Below are 26,048 nucleotides of genomic sequence, written 5' to 3'. Positions count from 1 at the left end.
CCTGATAATTTCAATCCAGATACCAATTAATGCCAAGTATTTTGATTAAATTGATTAATCCTCTTATGCTACATGCGTTATTTAGAAGTGAGTTCCATGACATGACTTGCATTTCTTAAGTTTACTATTTGAGATGTTAAATTGCCATCCATAATCAATTTATTCTGGATCAATCTCTTTGGATTATTCTGGAATAAACAGACTGTTGAGTGTGCTTCTGGGGTTGCAATCCTGACACTTGTTTAGAAGCCAAGCACAACAGAAGCAGTGACCTATTGCCAGTTAAATGTGTTTTAGAAACCAGTAGCTGATGTTGTGCGATCGGCTGCAATTGTATGCAGGCTTTCTTGAGAGTAAGTCCCACAAACTCAGTCGGCTTTACTTGCAAGTAAACATGAAAGAACCCAATTTTAACTGGGCTGTAAATCGAGTTGCCAGTTAAGTGCCTATGATTCCCCCTAATTAGCATATCTCCATTTCTGTATCCCATGGTTGGGCCATGCTTACAATGAGCAGTGGATTGGTTACAAATAGTTTTTAGTTGTCGGAATATAAACCAGCTCATTTAAAAATAAAATAATGGAACCGTATTTTATTTGTAACAAAAACACACCAATCAACAGCAGATTGAAAAGAGACACTTCCTCATAGTGCAATAATTAAAAAATATTCTTTTTATTAAAAAAGTGGGAAATAGTTTTATGTTTATGTGAGAAAATATCAAAGCAGGAAAAGGTTTGATTACAATAAAATAATTGCAAAGCATCCTCCCACCCTCCAAAATATAGCAAATAAACTAAAAGAAAACCAAAATGTAACACAATTCGCTCATGGTTAAATTATAGGTAAGGAAGTTGAAGAAAGCTGCGTTTTGTTTATTTTAAAGGGCCTGTCTAGGTGGCTCTTAGTTGTATTAGTTTGATTTGTTAAAAACAAGAGGAATGCTTTTTGTTTCCTTTAGAGGTTAGCATCTTGTGAATCTGCTGTCTTGTGGTAAAACTATTGAGAATTGTAGAAAGATTCTCAGCGAACAAAGAAGGCAGCGTTAGCAGGGCAATAGGAGCGTGACAGTTAGAGCCAAGGTGGCAAAGAGTTCAAGTCATGAAGACGTTAAACCGAAGTTCTTGGATTGAAGCCAGTTTTGCAAAGTGCATCGGCTTAATTCCCTTTCATTGGGACTTCCTTCCGAGTAAGCGCATATATGAGAGTACAGTGGAGCTCCACTCTATCGGTTGTGGATCCAAGCTTTCCTAAGAGTAGTTTTAAAAGGGTTGGAAGAAATTGAGAAAGGTCTGTGGTCAGCACTTGTCCTGTTTTGATTGATGATCTATCCCATCCCCCCCCCTTTTCTCCTGCAACCAACCGCTGCAAAGGCTGCTTAAAAGAAGAAGTTTGCCTTTTTGGTTAGGGCAAATAAGCACTCCCCAGAAAAAGCAGCATGTGCTGCTGCATTGGAGGAGAGCGCAGAGCCCCCGCTTTTCCTCTAGGCAGCGCTGCAGCTGCGAAGAAGGACGAGTAAGCAGGACAAGGGCCAGCTGGCAAGGCAGTGGCAGCAAAAGGGTTTTTTTGCATGGCGCCTTTGCAGGTCGTCCTGATTGGAACCTGGGACCCTCGTGTAAGGGAAGAGAGGAGAGGAGCTTGGCGGGCAGCCAAACCCAATAACCCCCACCCTCTCCCCTTCCTCAAAGCCCCTTTTGCGTTTGTGCTCGATGAAAGAGGTTGAGGGCGAGCAGGTGAAATAATGAATTTGTGGGTGTCGCTTACAAAACGAGAGTCAATTGAGAGGCCTGCTTGTGCAAGGACTAAGCCTGGCTGGCAGGAGGGCTCAGAGAAGGAGCTGCTCCTCCTGAGGGAAGAAGAAGCCCAGCCAGGCTCGCAGCCGGGCCTACTAACTACAGGCCGGCCTGCCTGCCTGTAGCCACAGGAGCAGAAGGGGCTGGGCCCCACGAAAGAAGCCGCGAGGGACGCCGAGAGAGCGCAGGGGGAGCTGGGAGGCCGCCTGACGAGATCTGGGGGGCGGAGGGGGGGAAAGGAAAGGGGCTGCCGGCGGCGGCGGGAGGGGAAGCTGCGAAAGGCGGTAGCAGCTGCCGCCGGGGAGCTGAGGCCTCATTCAGGCAGGAAGTGCAGTTGGAGGGAAGGTGCTCGGTTGCAGCAGGCGGGCCGGGGCAGCAGCGAGCGGGGTAGGCCGGCCTCCGTGAGGGGAGAGGAAGGGGAGCCGCGGCTCCTTTCCCCCCATTGCTCGTAGGGAAGCCACCGCTGCCGCCCTTCTTCGCGCGAAGGCTCCCCTTGTTTTCTCGCCGCAGCTGTGAAGGAAAAAGGGACGAGCTTCTGCTTGAGCAGCTTTTTGGGTTGAGCTTCCCCAAGCACTCTTTTATTTTATTGTTGGGGTGTGTGTGGAAGGAGTACGGTTGGAGTTTGCAATGCTCTTCCCTCCCGGTTTCCAGCAGTTTTATCTGGTCCATAAGTAGAGAGGACTTTTTTTTCCATCTCTTTCCTTATTCTTCCTTGTTTTCCTCTAGTGCTGCTGTTTTATTCACTGGGCTTTATAGCTCACCGAAGGTAAAAGACCCCACCAGGGAGAAAAAGCTCGCCTGCTACAAAGGGAAACATCTGCTCAGCGGTGAATTTTTAGAACAGGACTTTTCGAGGGGGAAAGGGGAGGGGGAAAGGGGCAGGAAACAACTCGAGGAGGAAAAACACTAAATGCTGAAATAATTAGATTTTACGAAGAGGGAGCTAAAGGGAGAGTGGGTTCGGAAAAAAGCGGGTTCTTTTTTTAAAAAAAATTGTTGCTGAAGTTGGAAAAACCGTGTCTTCTTCCTTTCAGAGGCTGGCAAAAATAAAAGTTCTTAAAGCGAAAGGCCTGTTCCTTCTGAAGTGTTTCTCTTTAAAAAGTAAAAACAAAAACTAAATGCATTTGTCCTTAAAAACAATTCAATTAATTTGAGTTGATTTTCGTCATTTTAATTACTTGAAGGAAAATAAACTGCTTAACCTTGTCTTTAAAAAAAAATCCAACAAGTGTCTAAAATACATTGTTTTTAAATGTTGCACCCGGGGTACTGTTTACTCGACCAGCCTTGTTAGATAGGGGGAGGTAAGCGTGTCTACATTCTTTTTAAATATATATATATACATAGACTTGAAACTATTTTTCTGGTAAAATAGCTTCTTAGCAATACGGTAGTATTGTTTCATGCAACTTGAGGGAATTTTAAAAGGCGGATTAGAATAATTTCTAAATATTGTATTTCCATGTTCTCTGGGGGGAAATGGAATTTATTGAAGTTCTGAACTTCAGTAAAGCACTCAACAGGGCTGTATTTCTGGACACTATGGAGCAGAAAACTGTTGGTAGCTTTCCTGGAGACAGGGTTGAAATACGTTTGTGTTTATTCCTTTTCTTTGTAAAACTTGCTGTCTTTGGAGCCTTTAGATAGTAAATGCCAATGCAGAAGAATAAGGCAAATCTCACTTTGAAAATAATGTCAGAGTTTAAAATTCCCATATTTTGAGACATCACCATAGTTAAAAATATATTGGCGGTTGTAATCTTTAATGATCACGGATCCTTAGTAATAAATAATTAGAATAATATTGAAATATATATGTGAGAAGGCCTTCAGATGCACACATAATTTATATAAGGCAATACATATACAGGGATTTTAAAATCAAATCTGTAGTACAGAAGAAAAAATACAGCTGAAGGAACAGGATAAATAGCATGTCTGGTTTTTCCTCAGTGTTGCATACTACTTTTCTTGTTTCCGAAATAGAAACATTTCTCCCATCTTCTTTCTTGCCAAATGGGTAATTTAAAAAAAAAATAATGAGAGTAGCACGAAGTAAAAAAATCACATTCCGACTCTGAAGTGCCACAGTGAGACTGACAAAAAGTGATCCGAGGCTTGTGCCCTTAATTCGCTCGGAATGTTAAGCTTCCCAAGATACTCCCCGCCTATGCGGTCATGTTAGCTTTTCTCTGTGTTTAGTAGGTGGTTTTTAATGGTTTAAAATTAGTACGTGGATCGTCTGTGCCCTTACGTTTGTAATATCAATATTAAAAAAAGTGTGTCCTGTAACAGGAAACGTCACACATTGTTAGATTTTTTTAAAATGGTTGCATTTGGCTACTCCATTCATAGACACAATACAATTAATTAGCATATTCTTGGGTGTGTTTTTGAGATTGGGAGGTAGTAGCCCCCATTTGAGGAGAAAACTCCTTAAATAAAAAAAGTAACGTGATTCTGCTCAAACCAGACACATAATTGATATTGACTGGAGATCTGCTTCATGTATAGCAAGTTGCTTTTATATCTAACAAAACTGCTTTCCTCCCTTTGCTATGGATAATTTTTAACTGGTGATAACAGTCATTCTGAAATAGCTTTATAGTTAGATGCATGATAGGGAATTAAAGATGTATGATAGGGAATTAAAGATGTTTTCTAATAGAAGAACAAGCATGAATAAAAAGGGGAAATGCAACCTAGGAGTATTGACAAAAATATGAACCAGTATAAACTTTTGATTTCTATTCAAATATAGGCTCATATTTAATGTTTTTTGTGCTTTTTGGTGTGTGTGTGTGGATGAGGGGAAAGACTATTTTCAAATATCCCTACTGCCAAAAACAAACCATTTACAGCAAAATTCCAAATCTTTATTGAGATACTGCAGAGAAAATCAGTGCATTACATTTAAATTACATTAAATCTAAACTTCAGAGTTTACTATCTTTCCCCCTGATTAGTACAGCATTATTATATTAAATGTGAATTTTTAAAAAAAACCTTTAATAATAAATTATATTTGGATATAAACTGAAAGTAGCACTTAACTATATTCCAATGAATAACTTTATAAATTAGCTCTTAAATATAAACCTTGGGCCTCTCAAACTGAAGGTATGTTTACCCACCATGCTAAAAAAAATTCCTGTGCTGTAATATTTACTTAGAATATTTAATCTAGGGTTTTATGTAAAAAACACTCTTTTGCATCATGTTTACAGTACATCTCAGGCTGAAATTAACAATTAAATGCTAGCATTATCATAATAGAAGCAGTACTTTGAAAACAACTATTTCATCCACTGGTGCTCCTAGTTAAGTGGCATTTGCCCAAAGCCTCCTGAGGTGATAGTGCAATTTAAAACAATATAATGGATGCTTTAAAAACAACTTCCCAGTTAAATTAGTGGTTTTACTGGCTAGATTCTGAGAAAGATTCAAACAATGCCATCACAGTTTTAACAGTCAAAGTTATACTTACATTAATAGGTAGTTTGGTCAGCACACAACTGACTTAAAACTTGTATGTACAAATTGGAAAATGTGTAAATACATTAAAAAATGCAGATGAAAGGTGAACTGCATATAAGCTGGTATTTGTATTGCTGCAAAATATTCCTGTGGTTATGTGTACATGCACACACACACAAAATAAAAATATATATGTTTTTACTGGTGTAGCTTTACTCAGAAACTCTACAAGCACATTTTGTTTAAAGTAAGTTCTGTTTAAACCAATTGGAAAGTAGATATAAGGACTGAAGTACTGAACACAACAGGATTAACACAAGGAGTAAAAAAAATGGACAAAATGTTATGCTCTTCATAACTGAGCAAGGGCAAATAATTTGCTGAATTCAGACCACTATAGCTTATAGTTTTAAATACTGTATAGCAGCAGTGTGTATGGGTCAAATCACAAGTGTCGCACTCCACACTGTGGACTGACCATTATGCTTTCATTTCCTAGGATTAAACAGATAGCATCATTAAAATTAATGCTATATTCAAGTTCAGCAAGCAAAGAAGGTAAAGAAAGTGTGCTTTTAAAAAAATAAACACAAATAAGAAGATACTTAATATCTATTAAGTTTTTTCTCAGAACTTTTAAAAGGCACATTATTTTATGAATATTATAGCTTTTTGTGCTTGGGTAAAGTATAAAATTTAAGTTTGGACAAAGATTCAGTTTTAAAATCTTAACATGTTAAGGGCTTTAGGCAAGCATCTATTCCTAACCTCACTCCTCAAAAACAAACAGCCCTGACACAACTCTTCTATTCCTCCTCCATTTATCCCTCCTTCCCTCCTAATTGTTTTCAACATAGGATGAAAAAGACATGTTTGGGTTTGAAGCGATTTTTTTGGTTTTGGTTTTATATATCTGTTTTACCTCACATGCTCGTTCTTATTGAGTAATAAGAAAATTACACCTGATTTAATTGTGACAAAGAGGTGATTAAGTAATACAGGCTCTTTTGCTCAACAAGCCCAGGATGTGTTACTGAATCCATGTTTAGAATTATTAGTCACATGCAAAACATAAAGGGCATTTCAGGAAATTGGAATTTTAGGTTGATGCTACTTGTTTTTAAAATATTGTTAAATATTTAGGTGATACAGGACGTTAAAAGTGCTGAAAACGTTTTTGTACGTTACTTTCCACCCCTAACATTTAAAAGTATTTCCCATTGAAAAAATAGTAAATAACGTGAAGCCGTAGAAGTACATCCAGTGGAGTTCAATGCCACCTACTCCCAGGTAAGTGTGCATAGGATTGCAGCCTAAAACAAATAAAGTTATAAAATAGTAGAAAATTACATGTACCTTTAAAATATGTGGATTGATTTGTTGTCTACATTGTATCTTTTAAAAAACCACCAATTTGAAATACAGAGTAATTCAATCTTTGCCTGTTTTCCTTTTCTAATAGGCATATTTCTATCTCTGGGTCTGAAAAAGCTGTGAATTCAAAAACATTTCCCCCTATCATCAGCCTTTACATCTATTCCTGGAAACACACCCTAACACCCGAACTTAAAAACCGTAACTTGAAAGTAAATCTCATTGATTTCAAACTTGCCTCAAGTAGTGTGCTTAGGAATAGGATGCAAAAGGTTTCCACATTCATATCATATGGATGTTAATGGCTTACTATGTGTGTAGTACATTGTCGTAAAGCCTTTCTCTTCCTATTTTGCATTTCAATGGTTCTTTCCAAATGCATTGTTTTACAAAACCACCAAGAGGCTATCTACATTTTGTCCTCAAGTTCCCTGCAATGTTTTAAAATAGCATCATAGTCCCTCTTTCAGTCTATGTATTTCAATTCCTTAAATGAAACTAAAGTTAGTACAATCAATTTAAAATAAAGTTTAATGTATTATTAGTGCAATACAATTTACCCTGGGGGGTTTTGTGCCAAAATCAAAGTTTTATGTTGATCATTCTGTTAATATACAACATATATACTTAAAAAAAGAGAGATTTGTTTAAAATGCATGCAAAGGTTTTACAAAATACATTTCTAACACACATTTTAGTTTGGGCAGTTCTTTTAGCATGATTTTCAGTTGACATTGCTTTACATTCTAGGAAGGGCCAAATTTTAAATGATACTGAACGTGAAAAATGAACTGTAGAACTATATGAAGTTTAATAGTGTTCAAAATAAAAAATACGTCCAAAGCTTTTACAAACTGGAAGGAAACATAGGCAGCAATTTTATTACAATGTACTTTTCCAGAGTACTGTACCCCTTAGGTTTCTTGTCCATTGTATGCTTTGCTAAACAACAGAACCTTGGTGCTACTTAATTCTGAAAGTTCCAAGTCCTCAGCATCCCTGACATTCACCCTCCCTTTGCTACCTTAAAGTCCAACTCCATCTGTCAGTGCACCTATCTGTATTTATTCAGTCTCCCACAATAGTTCCTAGTAGATGCAGACTGACTTGTTGAATAATGCTGCTTCAGTCACTCTGGGTCTACTTTGTAGTGAAGTGGTTGGTATCTATTTAGTTCTTTTGGTCTCCATTAAAAAAGAATAAATATGAGGAATGATTTATGTTTAAATAAAACATTTTGTTTGGTCTCCATTAAAAGGCGTATAATGTGTATGGTAAATTTCCAATGAAAAGGGCAATGAAGAAACAAGAATTAAATTAGTCTGTAAGGTAGCAACAAACTGTCTACAAACTAGAGTTCAATTTAGGCCACAGTTCTAATGCTGGGGTTAACAATATCACTGGGAATACTTTTTAGAACTTAGATATCATTTTCCTGAAATAAGCAAAAATAGCTTTGAAATACTCTTCACTCAGATCCACAACTCAATTAAAGCTGCAACCCTATCTACATTTTCAAGGAAGACCCATTTAATACAGCGAGGCTTACTCATGAGTAAATATGCATAGGAACAGGCTAATTTTTGAATCATTTAGGTGTAAATGGGTCAATGGAGTTGACAGTGCAATCCTATATTTTTTTTTCTTACAATAAGTCCCACTGTGTTTAGTAGGGCTTACTTCCAAGTAAGCATGTATGGTTTTAAAGTCTGAATTAGTTAAAACAGTAGTTTGGTTTGATAGGAACACAGTGGAATCTAATTCTTTAAATACTTTTATTTAAATAATAATGTAGCTTTCAGAACATAAGGAAATTAATAAATTACACAATATACTTCTAATTTCCATATCTTTGAAGGACTGAAAGATAATACACGTGAATGAAAGGCAATACATGTTTTTGTACTTGGGCTCTAGGATTTTAAATATCACTCTCCATTCTACATATTTTTTTTCTTTGCTGTAGCAGGCACATGGAAATACAGGCACTTTGTGAAGCATTTTTGTATGGTATGTCAAAAGTTTTTGTCTCAAAATGCTAAAACTGGACTTTGGGGGGATATTGCCATGCAGCATACAGATGAATATTTGGCAGATCACAAACACTCCAATGACCCTGTTATGTTAATCGAAGTGCTCAGCTATGCCTTCTGTAGGAAATGACACTCACCACTCCCTTTCCCTGTCCTTCCTCCTCTATCTAGAAAAATTCACTTCAGACTTTCAAGGACAGCAAAAACTGACCCAAGATATCCCTCTCATAAACTGCAGGCTCTGATATCCCAAAGGACAATAGTTCTGCACATCTCTCTCTTCACAAGCCCACATATCTGCAGATGTGTTAAACTGTTCTTTATTTCACAACTTCTAAAACACACACACACACACACACACACACACACACACACACACTTAGGACAATACAGATAGTTTAATACTGTACACTTTATTTAAATTGTCTTCATGTCAGGCAATAATGCAGTCTTGCAAAATCATACAATTTTACCAGTCTATGCATAAAGTCACTTTAGCATGATAATAGGGAAAAATCAATGGTATTTTACTTGGAAGGCTTTCCCTTCACCTTCTCCTTCACAAAAGTAGCAGCCCTGGGGCTAGTGGAGGAGGAGAATTTTGCAAAGCTGCATTTAATCTCCTTTCAGTCTTAACAGTAGCCACAATTAGTTCCTTCTGCTACAGTCCTACCTGCTTACAGTGGATAATTGAAAAGCTTGGGATTCTGATAACCTGAACCATCTCGTTTTTTACTCTGCTTTTTGAAATATATAAAAGCAAACCAACAATAATTGATCAAAATCTGGAAAACATGTCCTTTTAAATTAATCTAGATAACAAAAACATCCAAGTTTAGGGGGATGTGCATATTTCTAAAGGGATAAGGCAGCCTGTCTTTTCCCTGGTTGTGTTGTCTATTCTGCTCAATTCTAGTTTTAACAACAGCCATGCAGAAAGACCTCTGCATGCATGGTACTAAAAGATATGGCGAGGCCAGGATGAAGGTAAGGAGAACATGAGCATTTCTGCAGGATTTGTGCAGTGGTCTCTAGGTTAGCCAAACAGAAAAGTGGAAATGTATCAGTTCTGCCCTTGCACCTAAAGTGATGCAAGAGAAACCGAATTCCAAAGGGATATAGCTATATTACCCGTGTTTTATAGCAACTAGGGTAATAGAGTTTGACTAAGTAGTATGTATGTGCACACAGAGAGATTAAGACGCTGTTTCTATAAAAACAGAATTCCAGAGAGTACTTGGGAAAGTTTGTTGCCATAAAATAGTATTTTTAGATGCCACGGTGCCCTTTGTTGTTCATAGACACGATATATATTGGAAATGCAGCACATTCAAACAAGTTAAGAGGGGGAATTTTGGAAGAAGGATTAGCTAGCAATCCGAAATTGAGGCTGGGGACCCTTAAAGCAGGAAGGAAGTGCCCCTGAAAGGAATTCCTGTTCCAGGAGTTTGGGATCATCAGGGTGGGAGAGGAATCCCGCCGCATCAGCCAAGAACAGAGAAACGGAATTCAACATCCCTTGAAATGCAAAAGAAGAGCCTGTTGCAGAAGAAATGTAGGTCGCATGTGTGCGTGCACACCCCCCCCCCCGCCATCCCAAACTGATCAAATTTCTAGGGCCAGGCTAGTGATCGCAATCGTTTTTGTTTCACTCAGGCTTTTGACTCTGCCCAGCTGTTTCAGCTGCCTGGCCTCGTAAACACACGAGAGGATGCGGTGCGTGTGACGGAGCGAGGAGCGGGAAAGTATAAATCCCGCTGCTCCTCAAGGTGTCACAGCGGCCTGAGGGAAATAGAGACTGAGGAAAAACGCGCGCGCAGCGCTTGGGATCCCTCGGGAGCAGAAGAGTGTGTGATGCCATCGTTGTAATGATAAGTTAACACGTGTAAGAGAGGAGGCGCACGGCTCGGGCCGGGCCTAGTCTGGCACTAGCACGACACACACACGCACAAGAGCGAGCACGAGTCCCTTAAGGCAGGAGGAGCCCGGCAGCGGGAGTGTATATTTGTCACTTGGCCCTCCGTCCCAGGGGACGCCCCCCCCACCTCTACCGCCCCCGTCACGCGCACGCTCTGACTGGGCACCCGCTCAAAAAAAAACAACAAACGGTTGAGAGCCAGCAGGGCAGCGCGCGACGCAGAACTTCGCCCAGCGAGCTCGTGTTCCGCTGTCGGCCCATGAGCCACCGCGGGGGAAAAGGAGGAGGAAAAGCGAGAGAGCGAAGGCTGCTGCTGCTGCTGCCGCGTCGCGGGGCCTTCGCCGAGGAGGCGTTGCAGTGCGCCTGCGTGCAGCAGGCCCCTGCTTCTGTTGCCTTTTTCGCGTTGCTGTCTCTCTCTCTCCGTCTCTCTCTCTCCGCCCCCCCTCCCCAGTCCGTGCGGCTCGCAGGACTGTTGCCGCTGCCAGCAAACCCTTATTTCCTTGCTGGAGATCTCCCAAGACGGACTGGGTACCTGCCCGGCCGAGCCGGCGCCCAGCGAGGAACTTGGAAGGAGCCCCTTATCCGCCGCTCGGCTGTTGCTGTTGCTGCTGCTGCCGCCGCCGCCGCCGCTGCCACCAGCGGCCATGGGTCCCACGTCCCTGCTATGGAGGCGGTACTGGCGGCGGCGGTGGCTGAGCGACTGAAGGCGGAGTGCTGCGGGGCAAGAACTGAGGCGGCGGCGGCGGCGGCCGGGGTCTCTCCGGTGCCGGGGGGTGTCGTGCTGACGGTGTTTTTAACCCTTAGATGGTCTCTAGCGAGCCGTTGTTGCTGCCTGTGTCACTGGAGGGTGAGTTCTCCAATAGTATGAAGGAGATGATCGGCGGCTGCTGCGTTTGCTCCGACGAGAGGGGCTGGGCCGAGAATCCGCTGGTTTACTGCGACGGGCATGGCTGCAATGTCGCAGTGCATCAAGGTGAGTGAGACGGGCCTGCTTCGGCCAACCTCTCTTGGGAGGTGGTGGGGTGGGGTGGGGGGTAAAGAGAGAGGGGGGGCTGCTTTCGGAGGCGTCTCTTTTTCCTCCCCCTCCCCCGTATGTCTCTTCTCTGGCTCTCACACACGCGTCACAAGTCACCACTTTATGGAGTGCGCCATCCACGTCTTTGCCCTCCTTTGTCGCCTTCCCCCCTTCCCCCTGCCTCCTGTTAACTCGGTTGCTGGCTGTGTTCGCGGATGCTTAAAACTCAAGGAGGCGGGCCCTTTTTAGGAAAAGGGAGATGGGTGGACCCCCCTCCAAAGATGCTGGGGGCGGCCGGGCATGTGCTTTTGGAGGGGGGTGGCCAGCAAAGGTATGCTATCCTTGTGTGTGAACGAGTAAGTTGCGTGTGTCGCCCTAGTCGTTACTTCCTCATCCTGTGTGAATGCCTGCCCTTCCTTCCTTCCTCCGCCCTTAGTAGTGAAAGTAGGCAGGAAGGGAAAGGTACGGAGCAGTATCAAAACACTTCGACGTGAGCTTAAAAGAGGCAACGTGCGCTTTTTTGCTTTTAGCCAAATTGCCCCTGCCTGCTGAGTCGGTATCCCTTTGCACTTTTTGGCACGTCCTCGAAAAGTCTTGCTCCTCCTCCTGTCTCCTAAACCTAGGTAAGAAGCCAGAAAACGTGTTTGTCAAAGGGAGAGAGTTAGCTGTCATGTGACTGCCCCTTTCCTCCCGACTGCCTCTGCCGGAGCGTCCTTTGGCTGGATGGTGTCTGCTGGATGAGGAGACTTCCTGTTTGTGGTAGGAGAGTGTTGGGGGAGGGGAGGAAAGGGGCACTGTGGACTGACTTATCCTTTGATGGTAGATTTGTTTGGATTAGTGAAGGGAGAGCAGTTGGCTGGTGCCCAGCTGAGTGGCTGTGTTGCTGTTTTGCTTGCTATAATGAGCACAGTGTGTCTCTGCTTGTCTCTGATGATCTGTATGAGTTTCCTTTACGTCTGGAATATGTTACTGTTGCGGTCGTAACTTAGAGTATGCGAGTACATACATGATAGTACAAAAGATCCAGCTGATCCAGATTGTTTTTTAATCCTATTTGTGAGAGGTGGCTGCAGGGCTACATAGTTTGTGACTAGTCAGAAGGAGCACTGGAGAATGGAATAAACTGTCATTCCTTCATGTGAACTTGTCTATCATGAAAATCTTCAGGAATTCTCTTCCACCCGAAGGGTGACACCTTGGAACTAATCTTTTTATGTTTCCAGTGTGCATGCATGTACTTTTCCAGAATTTCAGGTCTGGGCTTACTATTATTTGTTACAGCAAATGCCAAATTTTTAGAATTGCAACTGTGCACCTATGTGTTTGATTCAGTGCATTGAAAAAGGGGTCAAGGTGTCTAGGTGAATAGATGCATGTGCTAGAGAAAGAGGAGGGATGGGACATTGTCCAAGTCAAGGGGCAATGTGAAACTTCAGCTCCCCTCTCATTTCACAAAAGCTTATGCGTCTTTAGAGGTATGAGATTTCATGTGAGCAACCAGGAAATGGGCCGCAGATGGTGACCTATTACAAAGTGGTGCAGATGTGCCCCATCCCCTTTCAGCATGACTATTGGATTGCAGAAAAACCTTAGTTTACGTGCACCCTACAGTATATTGTTTGTGGAATCCTCTGTACTCTGTAAACTGAAATTGATATCTATATTTATAGTAAGTCTCAGTTTTTAATGAAAGTGAGAGACTGTGGCATCTGTGCTCTTATTCAGTTTCCCACACATGCAGCTAACCCAGCTTTTTCTTCTGTTAATGTGGTTATGAGTTTGCAAAATCTTTAAGACATAGTCTGAGAATGGGAAATAGGAAGTAAGAAAGAAATTGAAAGTGGAATAGGGAGGCTTATAGGAGGAGTTACAGTACAAAAGTACTCATGTGAGACTAATATTTATTAGTGTATTTGTTTTGCTTTTAAATCATAGTTGCACTAGGTGTGTAATTTGATTCTGAAAAAGCACCAGAAAGCCTGATTCTGTGCATGTTTTCTCAGAGTATATCCCATTTAGTTCAGTGGGGTTTACTCCCAAGTAAATGCACATATAATTTACATTATCTGAAAAATAGCTGCAAATGTCTGTTTTGTTATATCATTGTTTGGGTCTGCATCAGGGTCCTCAAAGTTATTTGCAATAAGGCTTGGATCTCTCTATGGAAATAAAATTAAATACTATGAATATGCTGTGGGAAAATCAAAATACTATTTCCTTTATATTTCAGGAAAGCTTTACTTGGGAAAACTTCACTCCCAAACTTCTATTATTGCTTTCATGTGTACCAATAAACCTGTTGGAGGGAGCTAGACATCCGTGGAGAAGAAACAGCTTAGGGCCCCCCTCTTCCTGTAGTAGCTGCTATTTCCCCAGGGGACCTAGAAGCAAGGTGACTGTGCAACAGGACAGTAGTGAGGAACAGCTGTCATTCCTTTAGTGCTCCAATCTTCAGTGACAGCATGTTAAGTAAAGGAATCTGAAATTGTAGGAGACTTTTGTAGAGCTGCAGAAATAATGTGAGATGACACCTTAAAAAGGGAAACCAGAGCAATCTTCACCTGAATAGTTATTCCATTTGAATTGGTTCTCCTTGTGGGGAATGTACTTACACATGCAAAGTATGTGAACAGTACAGAAATAAGTATCCCCTTCCTCTAAAGTAACTAACCCTCTTTGTTTATGTGATGGCAGCCTAGGACACGGAGACTAAGCATGGCATCTGATGGTGTCCTAACACTGAGGAGTAAATGGAATAGGACATAAACATTTTCTTCTAGATAAGGAAAGGAGAGGGGTGCTAGCATGGAAATTTGCTTTAAGATAGCCAGTTACTTTTGCACAACTTACGTATTAAGAGAGACCCTGTATTTTCTTTTTTGTTCTGGTTAGAGGCATCATGAGGTTTATTCCATCTTTTAGGACATGCTGACAACACCAGTTCCCAAAATTTCTGAAATCACTTTGGCTAATTAGGTGATAGAAATATTCGGCTCTGTTTTGGAAAACATTCCCAATACACCCAAGATTTTTATTAATTCAGATGCAGGAGCCACTGCAGTTGTGGTTGGTTGGGAGCTTCAGCCTACACTGCAAAGTGTATCTAAGGCCCCATCTCATGCATACATATCTGGAAGTAAACCCAATTTAATCCATGCAATTTACCGTATTTTTCGCACCATAGGACGCACTTTTTCCCTCCTAAAAAGCAAGGGAAAATGTGTGTGCGTCCTATGGAGCGAATGCAGGGGGGAGGCAGGCGGCAAAAGCCCTCAAGAGCCGCACACAAGCTTCGTGCGCTCTTGCGGGCTTTTCTCCAGGAGGGAGAAGGGACTGACTGGCTGTAGCAGTCCCTTCTCCCTCCTGGGGGAAAAGCCCCCAAGAGCGGCGCCCTCTTTAAAGGCTGTGCGGCTCCTGCAGGCTTTTCTACGAGGTGGGGGAATCCGCCCACCTCCCAGAAAACCCAGGAGAAGCCGCACCGACCCTTTAAAGAGCGTGCGGCTTCTGCGGGAGGTGGGGGAAGCTGCAGCAGATTCCCTCCTCCCGGGTTCCCTTTGAGGCGGCAATGTGGGAGGGGAGCAGCTTACACTCGTGTAAGCAGCTCCTCTCCCACTTTCCTCCTTCAAAGCAACTACGGAGGAGGGAAGGAAGAGGACCATGGATCCTCCGCTGCTGGAGGCTTCAGCAGATTCCCCCCTCCGTGATTGCTTTGAAGCAGGAAAGTGGGAGGGGGGCAGCTTACACTCGTGTAAGCAGCTCCTCTCCCACTTTCCTCCTTCAAAGCAACTACGGAGGAGGGAAGGAAGAGGACCATGGATCCTCCGCTGCTGGAGGCTTCAGCAGATTCCCCCCTCCGTGATTGCTTTGAAGCAGGAAAGTGGGAGGGGGCAGCTTACACTCGTGTAAGCAGCTCCTCTCCCACTTTCCTCCTTCAAAGCAACTACGGAGGAGGGAAGGAAGAGGACCATGGATCCTCCGCTGCTGGAGGCTTCAGCAGATTCCCCCCTCCGTGATTGCTTTGAAGCAGGAAAGTGGGAGGGGGGCAGCTTACACTCGTGTAAGCAGCTCCTCTCCCACTTTCCTCCTTCAAAGCAACTACGGAGGAGGGAAGGAAGAGGACCATGGATCCTCCGCTGCTGGAGGCTTCAGCAGATTCCCCCCTCCGTGATTGCTTTGAAGCAGGAAAGTGGGAGGGGGGCAGCTTACACTCGTGTAAGCAGCTCCTCTCCCACTTTCCTCCTTCAAAGCAACTACGGAGGAGGGAAGGAAGAGGACCATGGATCCTCCGCTGCTGGAGGCTTCAGCAGATTCCCCCCTCCGTGATTGCTTTGAAGCAGGAAAGTGGGAGGGGGGCAGCTTACACTCGTGTAAGCAGCTCCTCTCCCACTTTCCTCCTTCAAAGCAACTACGGAGGAGGGAAGGAAGAGGACCATGGATCCTCCGCTGCTGGAGGCTTCAGCAGATTCCCCCCTCCGTGATTGCTTTGAAGCAGGAAAGTGGGAGGGGGGCAGCTTACACTCGTGTAAGCAGCTCCTCTCCCACTTTCCTCCTTCAAAGCAACTACGGAGGAGGGAAGGAAGAGGACCATGGATCCTCCGCTGCTGGAGGCTTCAGCAGATTCCCCCCTCCGTGATTGCTTTGAAGCAGGAAAGTGGGAGGGGGGCAGCTTACACTCGTGTAAGCAGCTCCTCTCCCACTTTCCTCCTTCAAAGCAACTACGGAGGAGGGAAGGAAGGGGACCATGGATCCTCCGCTGCTGAAGGCTTAAGCGGATTCCCCCCCCCCCAGCTTAAGTGGGGTGGGGGAAGTGTGGCAGGTAGGGGGGTACCTACCTAGACAGTGAAGCCACATGTCTCTCCAATGAAAATTGGGAGTGGGCATTGTGTGAAGTGGCTGTGGATCTCCTGCCGCAGAACTGTAGGACTGTATAGAGTTGGGAGGGCCACCCGAGGGTCATCTAGCCCAGCCCCCTCACAATGTAGGAATCACAGCTAAAGAACGCCAGGCAGATGGTCCCCCAACCGCTGCTTAAAAGCCTCCAGTGGTGGAGACCCCAAACACCTTCCGAGGTCATAGAATTGCAGGGTTGGAAGGGAACCCCAGGAGTCATCTAGTCCAGCCCCGGTGGACAGCATGCGCAATCCATCCCGTTGCGCAAGACTAAAGATGCTGCGCAAGGCTAAAGAAGAAGCCAAGGCAGCGAGCGGGATGGATCGCGCTTGCTGCCTTGTCTTCTTCTTTAGCTGCACTGGAGAGGTTTAGCTCCTGGCTGGAGAGGTTGTGCAGCTATGGACCCCGCGCGCTGTCTTGGCTTCTTTGCTCTTTGGGGCTGGGGGGGGGGACCCGGGCTTCCCCCGCAGCCCCGAGAAGGTCTGGGAGAAGTGGACAGGCTGCGTGCAGCCTGTCCGTTGCTCTTTGGGGCTGGGGGGGGAATAATATTTTTTTCCTTGATTTCCCCCTCTAAAAACTAGGTGCGTCCTGTGGTCCGGTGCGTCCAATAGAGCGAAAAATACGGTAACTTCCAAGTAAATACACATAAGATCATACTGTGTGCTGTATAACTCAAGCTATCCAGAGATATAGTGCTGATCTGATGCACTAATGAATTCTGAGTGCTCAAGTAGACTGTTCCAACTTAGTTTTGTTACATGCTCTCTGCTTGTGCACATATTCAGGGTATTTAGCTTTATGATGCAGTTGAATTCTGGACTATATAAAGCCCTGGGCTAGTTGATCTGTTTGCACAGTGGTCTCTGCAATATTAATTCCTAAGCTCAGTCATGCCTGTGACACATGGATTTAGAGAGACTTGCACATATGTAGCATTTCAGCGTAAATCATGTGAGGGTAAATTGTTGAGGCTTAAGAGTATAAAAGGTATAAGCAGCATTGGCAAATGCTGATGGAAGGCAGTTTTGAGTACGTATACCTGTTTTGAGCTCCAGAATTTCTCACTTTAATTGTATAAAGTGCCATGTGCATTGATGGTGCTATATAAATAAATGTCAGCGATAATAATAATATGTACTTGAGTATAGATTTGACTTCTTAAGTTTCATTAATCAGGATGGGACTGCACAGGTGTGCAGGGTTATTCACATTGCCTGAGTAGATAGACATGATAAGGACTGTAAAATGTTTAGTTTCCTTGTTCTCTGGAGGAGTACATGGATGTTTTCTATTGCATTTCTCTCACTTGTCCCCTCCTGCTGCTTCTGCAGTCTTTCTTGGAATCTGAAATAGCTCATCTGCCTCTTGGGCCATTTAAGACCAGAAGAGACTATCCCTGGCACACTTCCCAATATGGGGAAAATTACACTTTTGGCCTAAATGCCTATGGGAATGAGTACAGAGTGCTGCAGTTGTGAGCACTTTGTTGTAGGGATGGGTGTTTTCATTGGGTTTACACCTGATAAGCTTGTTGCTGCAGAATTAGAGCTCTGGATGTATATGCAGAGTCTACAAACAGCAGGTTTTGAGGAGCCATGGAATGAGAGCCAGACAAGAGAGGGATCAGGAACCGTGAAAAAAGTCTAAGGCACAAAGCATAAAGAGGAACCAGAGCTCAGGAGTAAGAAGAGAGACAGTGCAGTCAGTTTATACCGTACATGCAAAAGAAGAACCAACATCACAACTGATAGTAGGTCGCAGCTGGGTAGATTATTCAGAAGGACTGGGAGCAGGAACTGTGGAAAGAGTAAAAGGCATAACAGGAGGTAGGTCACAAGAGATGGCAGGCTGAGAAGCACAAACAGGAGCTTAGGTATGCAAGATCAAATGGATTATTTAACTTTAGACTTCAGATTTGGGTCTAATTGGGGGAGGCTTTATCTCCAGCAAAGTGTGAAACTAGAGAGGAGTCATGGAAAAGAGCAGGCACATAAGGGTGAACGCCTTCAAGTGCCAGTGATTCAGTGGCCACATTTAACATATAATTGTAAGCTAAAAACCTTGGCTTATACACCATACTGTGCAGGAGGTTTATGCTAGTGCATGCAGGTTGATTGCTGTCACTTAGTTTCTTCTTTTGCATGAGCAAGTAAACAAACTAGGAAGGGTTAACTTAGCATCACTTCCAAACCTGGGATCGTGGGTTGTTTCTCCTAACAAGCCAGGTCTGTAAACCAAGTATCTTGAACCAAACTTAAGTCAATTTTAAGCCAAGGTTTAACGATCCTGGGTTTGGATATAATGCTAACTCTCCTTTTCTCGGGTTTTGCACTCGGAGGAAGCATGGAGTGAAACAGAAGTAACTGGGCACATACAACATGGGTTGTTTAGCCACAGTTCTTGGCTTATTGTTATGTGTGAGTGCAGCCATTGTTAAACAAGAATTCAGGTTCAAGATGAGACTGCATCTTTGGGCTAATGTGCTTTCTTCTGTGATAATGCTGCACATATCCTCTGTTGTGGTATATTAGATAACAAGAGTACTGATTAGAAATGGACATACTTTTGAGTGTAAAAATGACTCTCCTTATGTTTTTGGAAGCGTTTTTATAGTGACACCTACATGTTGTTGTTAAATTTGGCAGTCTGCTCTGCAAGGCTGTTTTTATACAATGTTTTTATTTGTAACAAAAAATGCAATTTGTGTAATTGGAAACAATGGTAGTTCTGTTTTGCTTTCAATAGGATGTGGATTGCACCCAGAATTGTGCAAGTGTCGGTTATAAACTCATTTGGCTGTAAATGCCTTTTGAAATTAGTAGAATTTTCTTTCTTTACCATACTTGACTGAATCCGGTCTCTTTGGTGTGTGTATGTTGTGTGTGTCTGCATGCACATTTAGACCGCAAGATTTGATACTATAGGAAACACCCAGCCTTGGTTCAAGAAGCTCTTGTTTCTCCCCTGCATTCATTAATGGGCAAAAAAAGAGAGACACTTAACTTTCTTTCTTTTGACAGAAGTTAACAAATTCTGTAGGCATACTAGGTCCCTGTAGAGTGGATAGTAAAGGTAAAGGGACCCCTGACCATTAGGTCCAGTTGTGACTGACTCTGGGGTTGCGACGCTCATCTCGCTTCATTGGCCGAGGGAGCCGGTATACAGCTTCTGGGTCATGTGGGCAGCATGACTAAGCAGCTTCTGGTGAACTAGAGCAGCACACGGAAACGCTGTTTACCTTCCTGCTGGAGCGGTACCTATTTATCTACTTGAACTTTGACATGCTTTCGAACTGCTAGGTTGGCAGGAGCAGGGACTGAGCAACAGGAGCTCACCCCGTCGCGGGGATTCGAACCACGACCTTCTGATCAGCAAGTCCTAGGCTCTGTGGTTTAACCCACAGCACCACCCGCATCCCTAGTAGAGTGGATAATGCTTGCTAAATTACAGGCAAGCAGTGTTAGAAGCTAGGATAGAAAAGCTAGGAGCCAAATGGCTTCTGAGACTTGGGTTTTGGGTGCCAAAACAGAATGTCAGGGGGTGGGGTGGGGGTCGGCAACACTTTTTATTTATTATTTTGATAAGCATAAGAGACATATTGTTAATATCACATTTTTAGCAGGAAATTGTTAATATATGTTTAATTTGGTGTTGAAATAAAAATATTGGTACTATACTTCAGTTTTCCAAACACTACTCTTTATTGTTAAACTTCTTAAGGAGTTAAGGATTGTCTATCCTTAACATATACTTCAAGGCTTCAAAGCACATACATTTCAGTAATCCTTGAGTGTCAGCCAGGCGCAAAAAATGGCACCTAAACTTTCTGAGGTGCTCGCAAATGGAGAATCTGTATGTGCAAAATGTGCCTGGTGCCCTGCTAATTTCGAACACTGCAGGCAAGTAGGTGGGATACACCTTATAAAAACGGATTTTGGCATAGGAATAACTAAAAGGGGTTTGCTTTATGATTACAAGCTAGACCTGTCTTTTGTGAAGAAGCTATCCCATTCTATACTGACATCTTTCCTAAGCTTGGCGAGCTAAATTTCAATTTTGTAGTGTACCTGTTGCCCCTTCACCTCACAATTTGGCATTTTCCTTGTGTGGTAAGCATAGAAGCATAGCTTCAGTTTTAGTAGACATTTGTCTGCAGCATTTTTAAAAGGTCTGTATCACTGAGTTAATATGAAGTGGTTTAGGGCCCCTGCTTTAACTGGTGCAGACTTGCACAGGCCCTGTCATTACCCAGGTAAGCTTACAATACAGTGGTACCTCTGGTTGCGAACGGGATCCGTTCCGGAGGCCTGTTCGCAACCTGAAAATAACGCAACCCGTGAACGGCAAAACCAGGAAGTTGCTGCACATATTTTGAATGGCAAAACCAGGAAGTAACCCTTTCCGGTACTTCCAGGTTGCTGTGGGACACAACCTGAAAACGCACAACCTGAAGCAAAGACTGTACTACTGAGGCATCAAATTTTAGCTTGAGTTCTTCTGAATCCAATGCACAACCCTAAAATAAACTGATAACCTGTGATTTTTAGACAGATGAAATAAAATTTATTTACCCATTGACCAAGGGCTCCCACAGCATCCTCTCTTCCACCTCTCCCCCTGTTGAAGTTAGACTTGAAAGAAACATTCTGTGGTAGTCAGTAGAATACATTATGGTGTGTGCTTGGTTGAAATGTATGTGTGGTGTCCGCAACAGTTTTTCCAGTTTGCAAATGTACTCTCAGAATGACCCTTGCACTTACCTATGTGTGTATTGCAGGACTTATTTTTTCTGTATAATATACATATTTTTAATATGATTATTTGGTTTCTTCTCCCAAAATAGCATGCTATGGAATTGTACAAGTACCTACTGGACCTTGGTTTTGTAGAAAATGTGAATCTCAGGAAAGAGCAGCTAGAGTGGTAAGTTTGAATTGGTGTGTCATACTTGGGTACATGTTTTAATCTAGTTCTTATCTTGGTAGCATTGCTCAAAATGTATTATTCTTAGCAGGGGGTGAAGCTTTCTCATTCTCAGGTTAACAGTGGGCATATATCCGCTGGAAGCCATAGAAATTCATTTCCCCCCCTTTGCCTGGATTTTTTCATGTTCTAGTTTTAATATGGAAGTACAGAGAGAACCAGGCAGGATTTTCAGTGCTGCTCAGAGGCTAACAGTTGCAGAAATACTGTACTGCATGCTTCATAGTTGTGTTTCCCACCACCACAACCTTTTTCTGGTGAGGGGAGAGGATGGCAGAGGATCTTGTGAGGGAATGCTAACCTTCATTTTCTTCCCCATTGACTCCCTGCAACAAGGGGGGGGGGGGGAGAGAGAGAGAGAGAAAAGTCAGACACAAACACTGTGCCATCAGAAGTGTGGTACTCTGCTATCTTGATAAATGTTTTACTCTGATTTTTGGACACCTACCACCCCACTGTGAGAATACACTGTAAACCAAAGAGAGATAAATCAGGTTGGCTCTGTAGTCTGCCTGCAGCTCTCTGGCTGGAACTTCTTTGGGGTATTATTAATTCCAGTTTTGGAGGATACTTTTGCAAGTACTGATAAAGCTTTCTTATAATTCTGTATTGGCAATGAAGTAAAAAAGAAGTATCTATGGAGAACTGAAGTTCTGGATTTTGATATAACTGGATTTTGATATAAATTACTTAATAAATATAAACGACATAACCCTCCTGCTACTTTCAAATGTATTGAATTTAATATTGGTTGTTTGATCTCAGCTTCATAATGCTAGCGTGGAGATAACCAACTTTAATTTGAATTCTGGATATGGTTAGTATTGTACTAAACATCACAGTCTCAACATAAAGTTTTGCAATAATGGTCATAACATTATGTGGCTCATGCAGAACAGATCTATCTTGTGGGTTTTGATACAACAGTGTTGCTTTTAGCACTATCACTTGGAGCAGTGTGTGTATGCAGAAGCACCCATGGTTGTCTTATTTGTGTCGTTGTTCCTGTAAATACAGAACTTAAAGGCTCTGGAGGTTTGGCTTGTCTATAATTTAGAAATTGAGCTCCAGAAATGGCCATTCTCATAATTAGCTTTAGATGAATAGAAACCATGTGTGTGAAATGTTGGATACTGAGCTGTGATTTAAGACATAGATATCTGTTAGAGAGAGTTTTTTTAACTTAAGGAAAGCATCTATATTTATGAGAAAGGAGACAAATAGGAAATGGGTCAACTACAGAAAATATTTGAACGGTACCTTATTTCTTGTTTTAATAACTGTTTGCCTTCCTGCAGAGATGCGAATTATGCCCTCATAAGGATGGTGCTTTGAAGAGGACTGATAATGGGGGTAAGTCTTTTACCTTTAAAAAAAAAACTCTGTAGTAATTTAAAGATTTTGTTCCTTTTTCTGCAGTTCAGTTGCATAAACTGATAAAATTGGAACATAGCTTGTGTGGTTAAGGTTTTTGGAGCCCCACGTATAAATATTCTGTTATTCTAAAGAGCTCTGAAACTTAGGTATTTCAGGGTTTGTATATTTAATAATTTAGGTGCTCATCACTGTAAAATGTATTTATTCTTGCAGCATGTATATGAGAAATCTTATCTTCCTCTTACACATGGAGAATGAGAGCACTGCATCATGCTAGAGGGCTGTATATAAATTGTAGACTTTAATTTTATGCAAAAATAATTCAGTGTAAGTGAACAGTGAAGGTTATTTAATTCCTTCGGTGGCTATGGTTTGCTAACTCAAGTGGCACACTTAATATGACAAGCAACTACTTGATGATACCACCTGACTTTAAAATGGTGTTTCCTTCTCCCCAAGCCAGCATGGCTAATGATCAGGGTTGGCAAAATTTGTAGTCCAGCAACATCCACACAGCACACACTAGCTTGCCCAACTCTGTACCCATCCATTATAGAGGGAGCACATGGAGAAGAGCTCCTGAAGAAGGTCTTTAAACTGTGGCTAGGCTCATGTAGAAGAAGAGATGTATCCATGACCCACACCATTTAGGGTCATCAGCACTTTGAATAAGACTTTGGAGCCAATGCAGGTTGTTTGTATTAAAATACATGGAAACTTATCTGTGCTTAATTTTTTTCATTTTTGTGAATGCTTAATTTGGGTTTCCTTGGTGATTACTTTCCTTTTCCATGGTTCCATGATAAAGTTTTATTTTATAGACCCATCTCTTTTTGAGACTTGTTGAGGTGGCTTACAAAAAGCAAAAACAGGATAAAAGATAAAAACATGGCACTAATACAAGCATATTTAAACTCTCATTTTAACTTACAAGCCAGGTTTCTTGCTATAATGCTTTTTAGAGGGAATCAGTAACACATGATTTTTAAATTTTGGCTAAGAGCCCCAAATGTGCTTATTAGAAGAAAGCAAAAGTCTGCATTGCTTACTTTAGCTTAGCTTTAATTTGCCTAATGATTCATTAGCATAATTTTCTTGAAATAGGACATGGATTGTTATTGATGCAAAGCTATCTCTTATTCTGTGTAGGAGTCTAGTGTAAGAGATGAAAATATGCATCAAGAAACAAGTTGGTCTTGCCTTCATGCTACTTTGTATGGAAAAGCAGCTCATATACTTCAAGAATTTTCACTTCAGCTTTGTAGTCTCTACTGTTGTATTACCACTATAAATAAGGTGTTAACTTCCATGAACTTGTGGTTACTGACATGGAATATGTGTATCGATTAGGGTACTGTCTTAATGGGTAGAGGGTGCTGTTTGGGGGATGCAACTACTCCATTGTCATGGACAGTTGACTTTCTGGGAGTATCTGTCAAGTCTTGCAGACGTGGTAGGCCAATAAGGATTGTTCTCATCTGAAGGTTGATGGATCTAGTTGGTTTCCAAACTGCATTTTTGGTGCGCTTAGCAGACTGTCCTGTCAAAGCTCTAGCTCAGGGGTGGATAACTACTTAGCTCAATAGGCCACATTTTTATCTTCCCCCGACCCCTGGGGCCCAACTTTGATGGGGGGTGGGCCACAACATGTCAGTTATCTTATGTCAGTTGACTGATAGGTGGGTATTCCTGTGGCAGTGCGGGGAGCAGTCTGCTTCCTGAGCTCATTCCCTGCAGGGAATGTGCTGGCAAAGCAAATCCCAGGAAGACTTGAGTTTCCTGCTCTCCAGTTGGTGAGCAGAGAGTGTAGTCCTGCTGCCTACAGGATTCACAGTACTCAGCAGGATTTTACCCTGTCCCCTATCCATCAGCTGAAGTTACCCAGTGACACTGGCTGATGGACAGGTGGGTATGTTCATGGGTTAGTTTGACCAATTGGCTGACCAAGATTGGTCCTCCATCACCCACTGGAACCGACTTGAGTATTGGACATGATGGCTGTAGAACAGGAGTAGCCAATGCACCTCCAGATGTTGGCAGACTCCAACTCCCATCAGGCCTGGTCAGACTTGCTCTAGATATTCAAGGCAATTGAGAACAATGAAGGAACTGTTTGATGAGGTGCAGAAAGGTGTAGGAAAGGTCAAGTTAGGTTCAGCTGAACACAGATTCTTTGGTGATGTCTGTGAAGAAATCCTATCTTCACCACTGTTTTATCTGCACAGTGCCATCCACTGGAGCTTTTTCAAGTCATAAAAGTCCTGTTACAACATGACTAGCTCAATTTTTACTTTGAGATAGTTGATGAAATCCTTCCTGCTTCAGGCTTTGAGGGGAGGGAGTGAAGTCTTAAAGAAAGGGCACACACACTTAAATGTCTCTGGAAGCTGCCAGATAGGTTCCCCACCCCCTTGTATTATCTTTCTGTATTTTAAATTGGTGCTGTTCTTATATTTATGATATGGTATTAGCCAGCCCGAGGGATCCGAGGAACCATGTTTGGCAGCACACCAATTTAAAAATAAATATAAATGAACATTAAATTGCTATCTACGCAAAAATATCAGCCTGCTATTATCAACAATCTGGAGGATATGCTATAAAAATAATAAAGCTTTTAAAACTATTTTCAAAAGTTGCTTCTGGATAATGCTTGCCTAAAATGAAGATTACTTTCAACTTAATGGTAGGGTTTGCATGGTATTTATTAGGGGTAGGCTTTGCCAGGAAAATCATGTTTTTTCTTGCCCTGGGAAAAGCTATTTTTCTCATATTTTAAGACATTATAAAAATTGTTTCATTATTACAATATTATGTTTCAAGCTGTGTTTATGACATGTAGCTTATTTAGCGTTGAACGAGGAAATTATCATAGACCATGCTATATTTTTAGTTTTGTATTCGGTTAACAGAATTTATACTACATTAAAAACAGAAAAGCATGTAAAAGAACGAAAATAATAATAATTTGGGATCTGATCTTAACTAAAGTTCTGCTGGTGGGAACAACCTGTGGGTGGAGTTCATTTGGTAGGAAGCTCCCACTAGGATGTGGGGGGGGGGGCAGTGGCATTTTCTGCCATTCCCCCTGCATCCCCTTGTGGTTTGCACCATTTGGTGACATTCTGGAGCATCATGAGAAAGGGGTTGCTGGGGGAAGGAGAGGGTAGCGGAAAATGTTACCCTGC

At 42.5% G+C, this 26,048-nt stretch overlaps 1 protein-coding gene across 7 annotated transcripts in view; it reads left to right on the top strand.

Annotated features, from left to right (window-relative positions):
• Positions 1 to 26,048, top strand: part of MLLT10 (MLLT10 histone lysine methyltransferase DOT1L cofactor) — a 117,495-nt gene that overhangs the window by 3,573 nt on the left and 87,874 nt on the right. For 2 of the 7 annotated variants that reach the window (XM_028749768.2, XM_028749766.2), the window contains exons 1-3: positions 10,804 to 11,568; positions 21,344 to 21,423; positions 22,782 to 22,836. In XM_028749768.2, coding sequence (XP_028605601.1) covers positions 11,400 to 11,568; positions 21,344 to 21,423; positions 22,782 to 22,836 — 304 coding nt within the window. In that variant the 5' untranslated portion in view covers positions 10,804 to 11,399. Of the gene's footprint in view, positions 1 to 10,797; positions 11,569 to 12,233; positions 12,370 to 21,343; positions 21,424 to 22,781; positions 22,837 to 26,048 lie in introns of those variants that run through there. The other 5 variants (XM_028749767.2, XM_028749764.2, XM_028749765.2 and 2 more) reach the window with 5 other exon arrangements.

Source organism: Podarcis muralis, chromosome 12 (genome assembly GCF_964188315.1).
Source record: "Podarcis muralis chromosome 12, rPodMur119.hap1.1, whole genome shotgun sequence".
Lineage (NCBI taxonomy): Eukaryota > Metazoa > Chordata > Lepidosauria > Squamata > Lacertidae > Podarcis > Podarcis muralis.
Note: the sequence above shows the minus strand (reverse complement) of the source record. Positions and strands in the feature narration are given on the sequence as shown.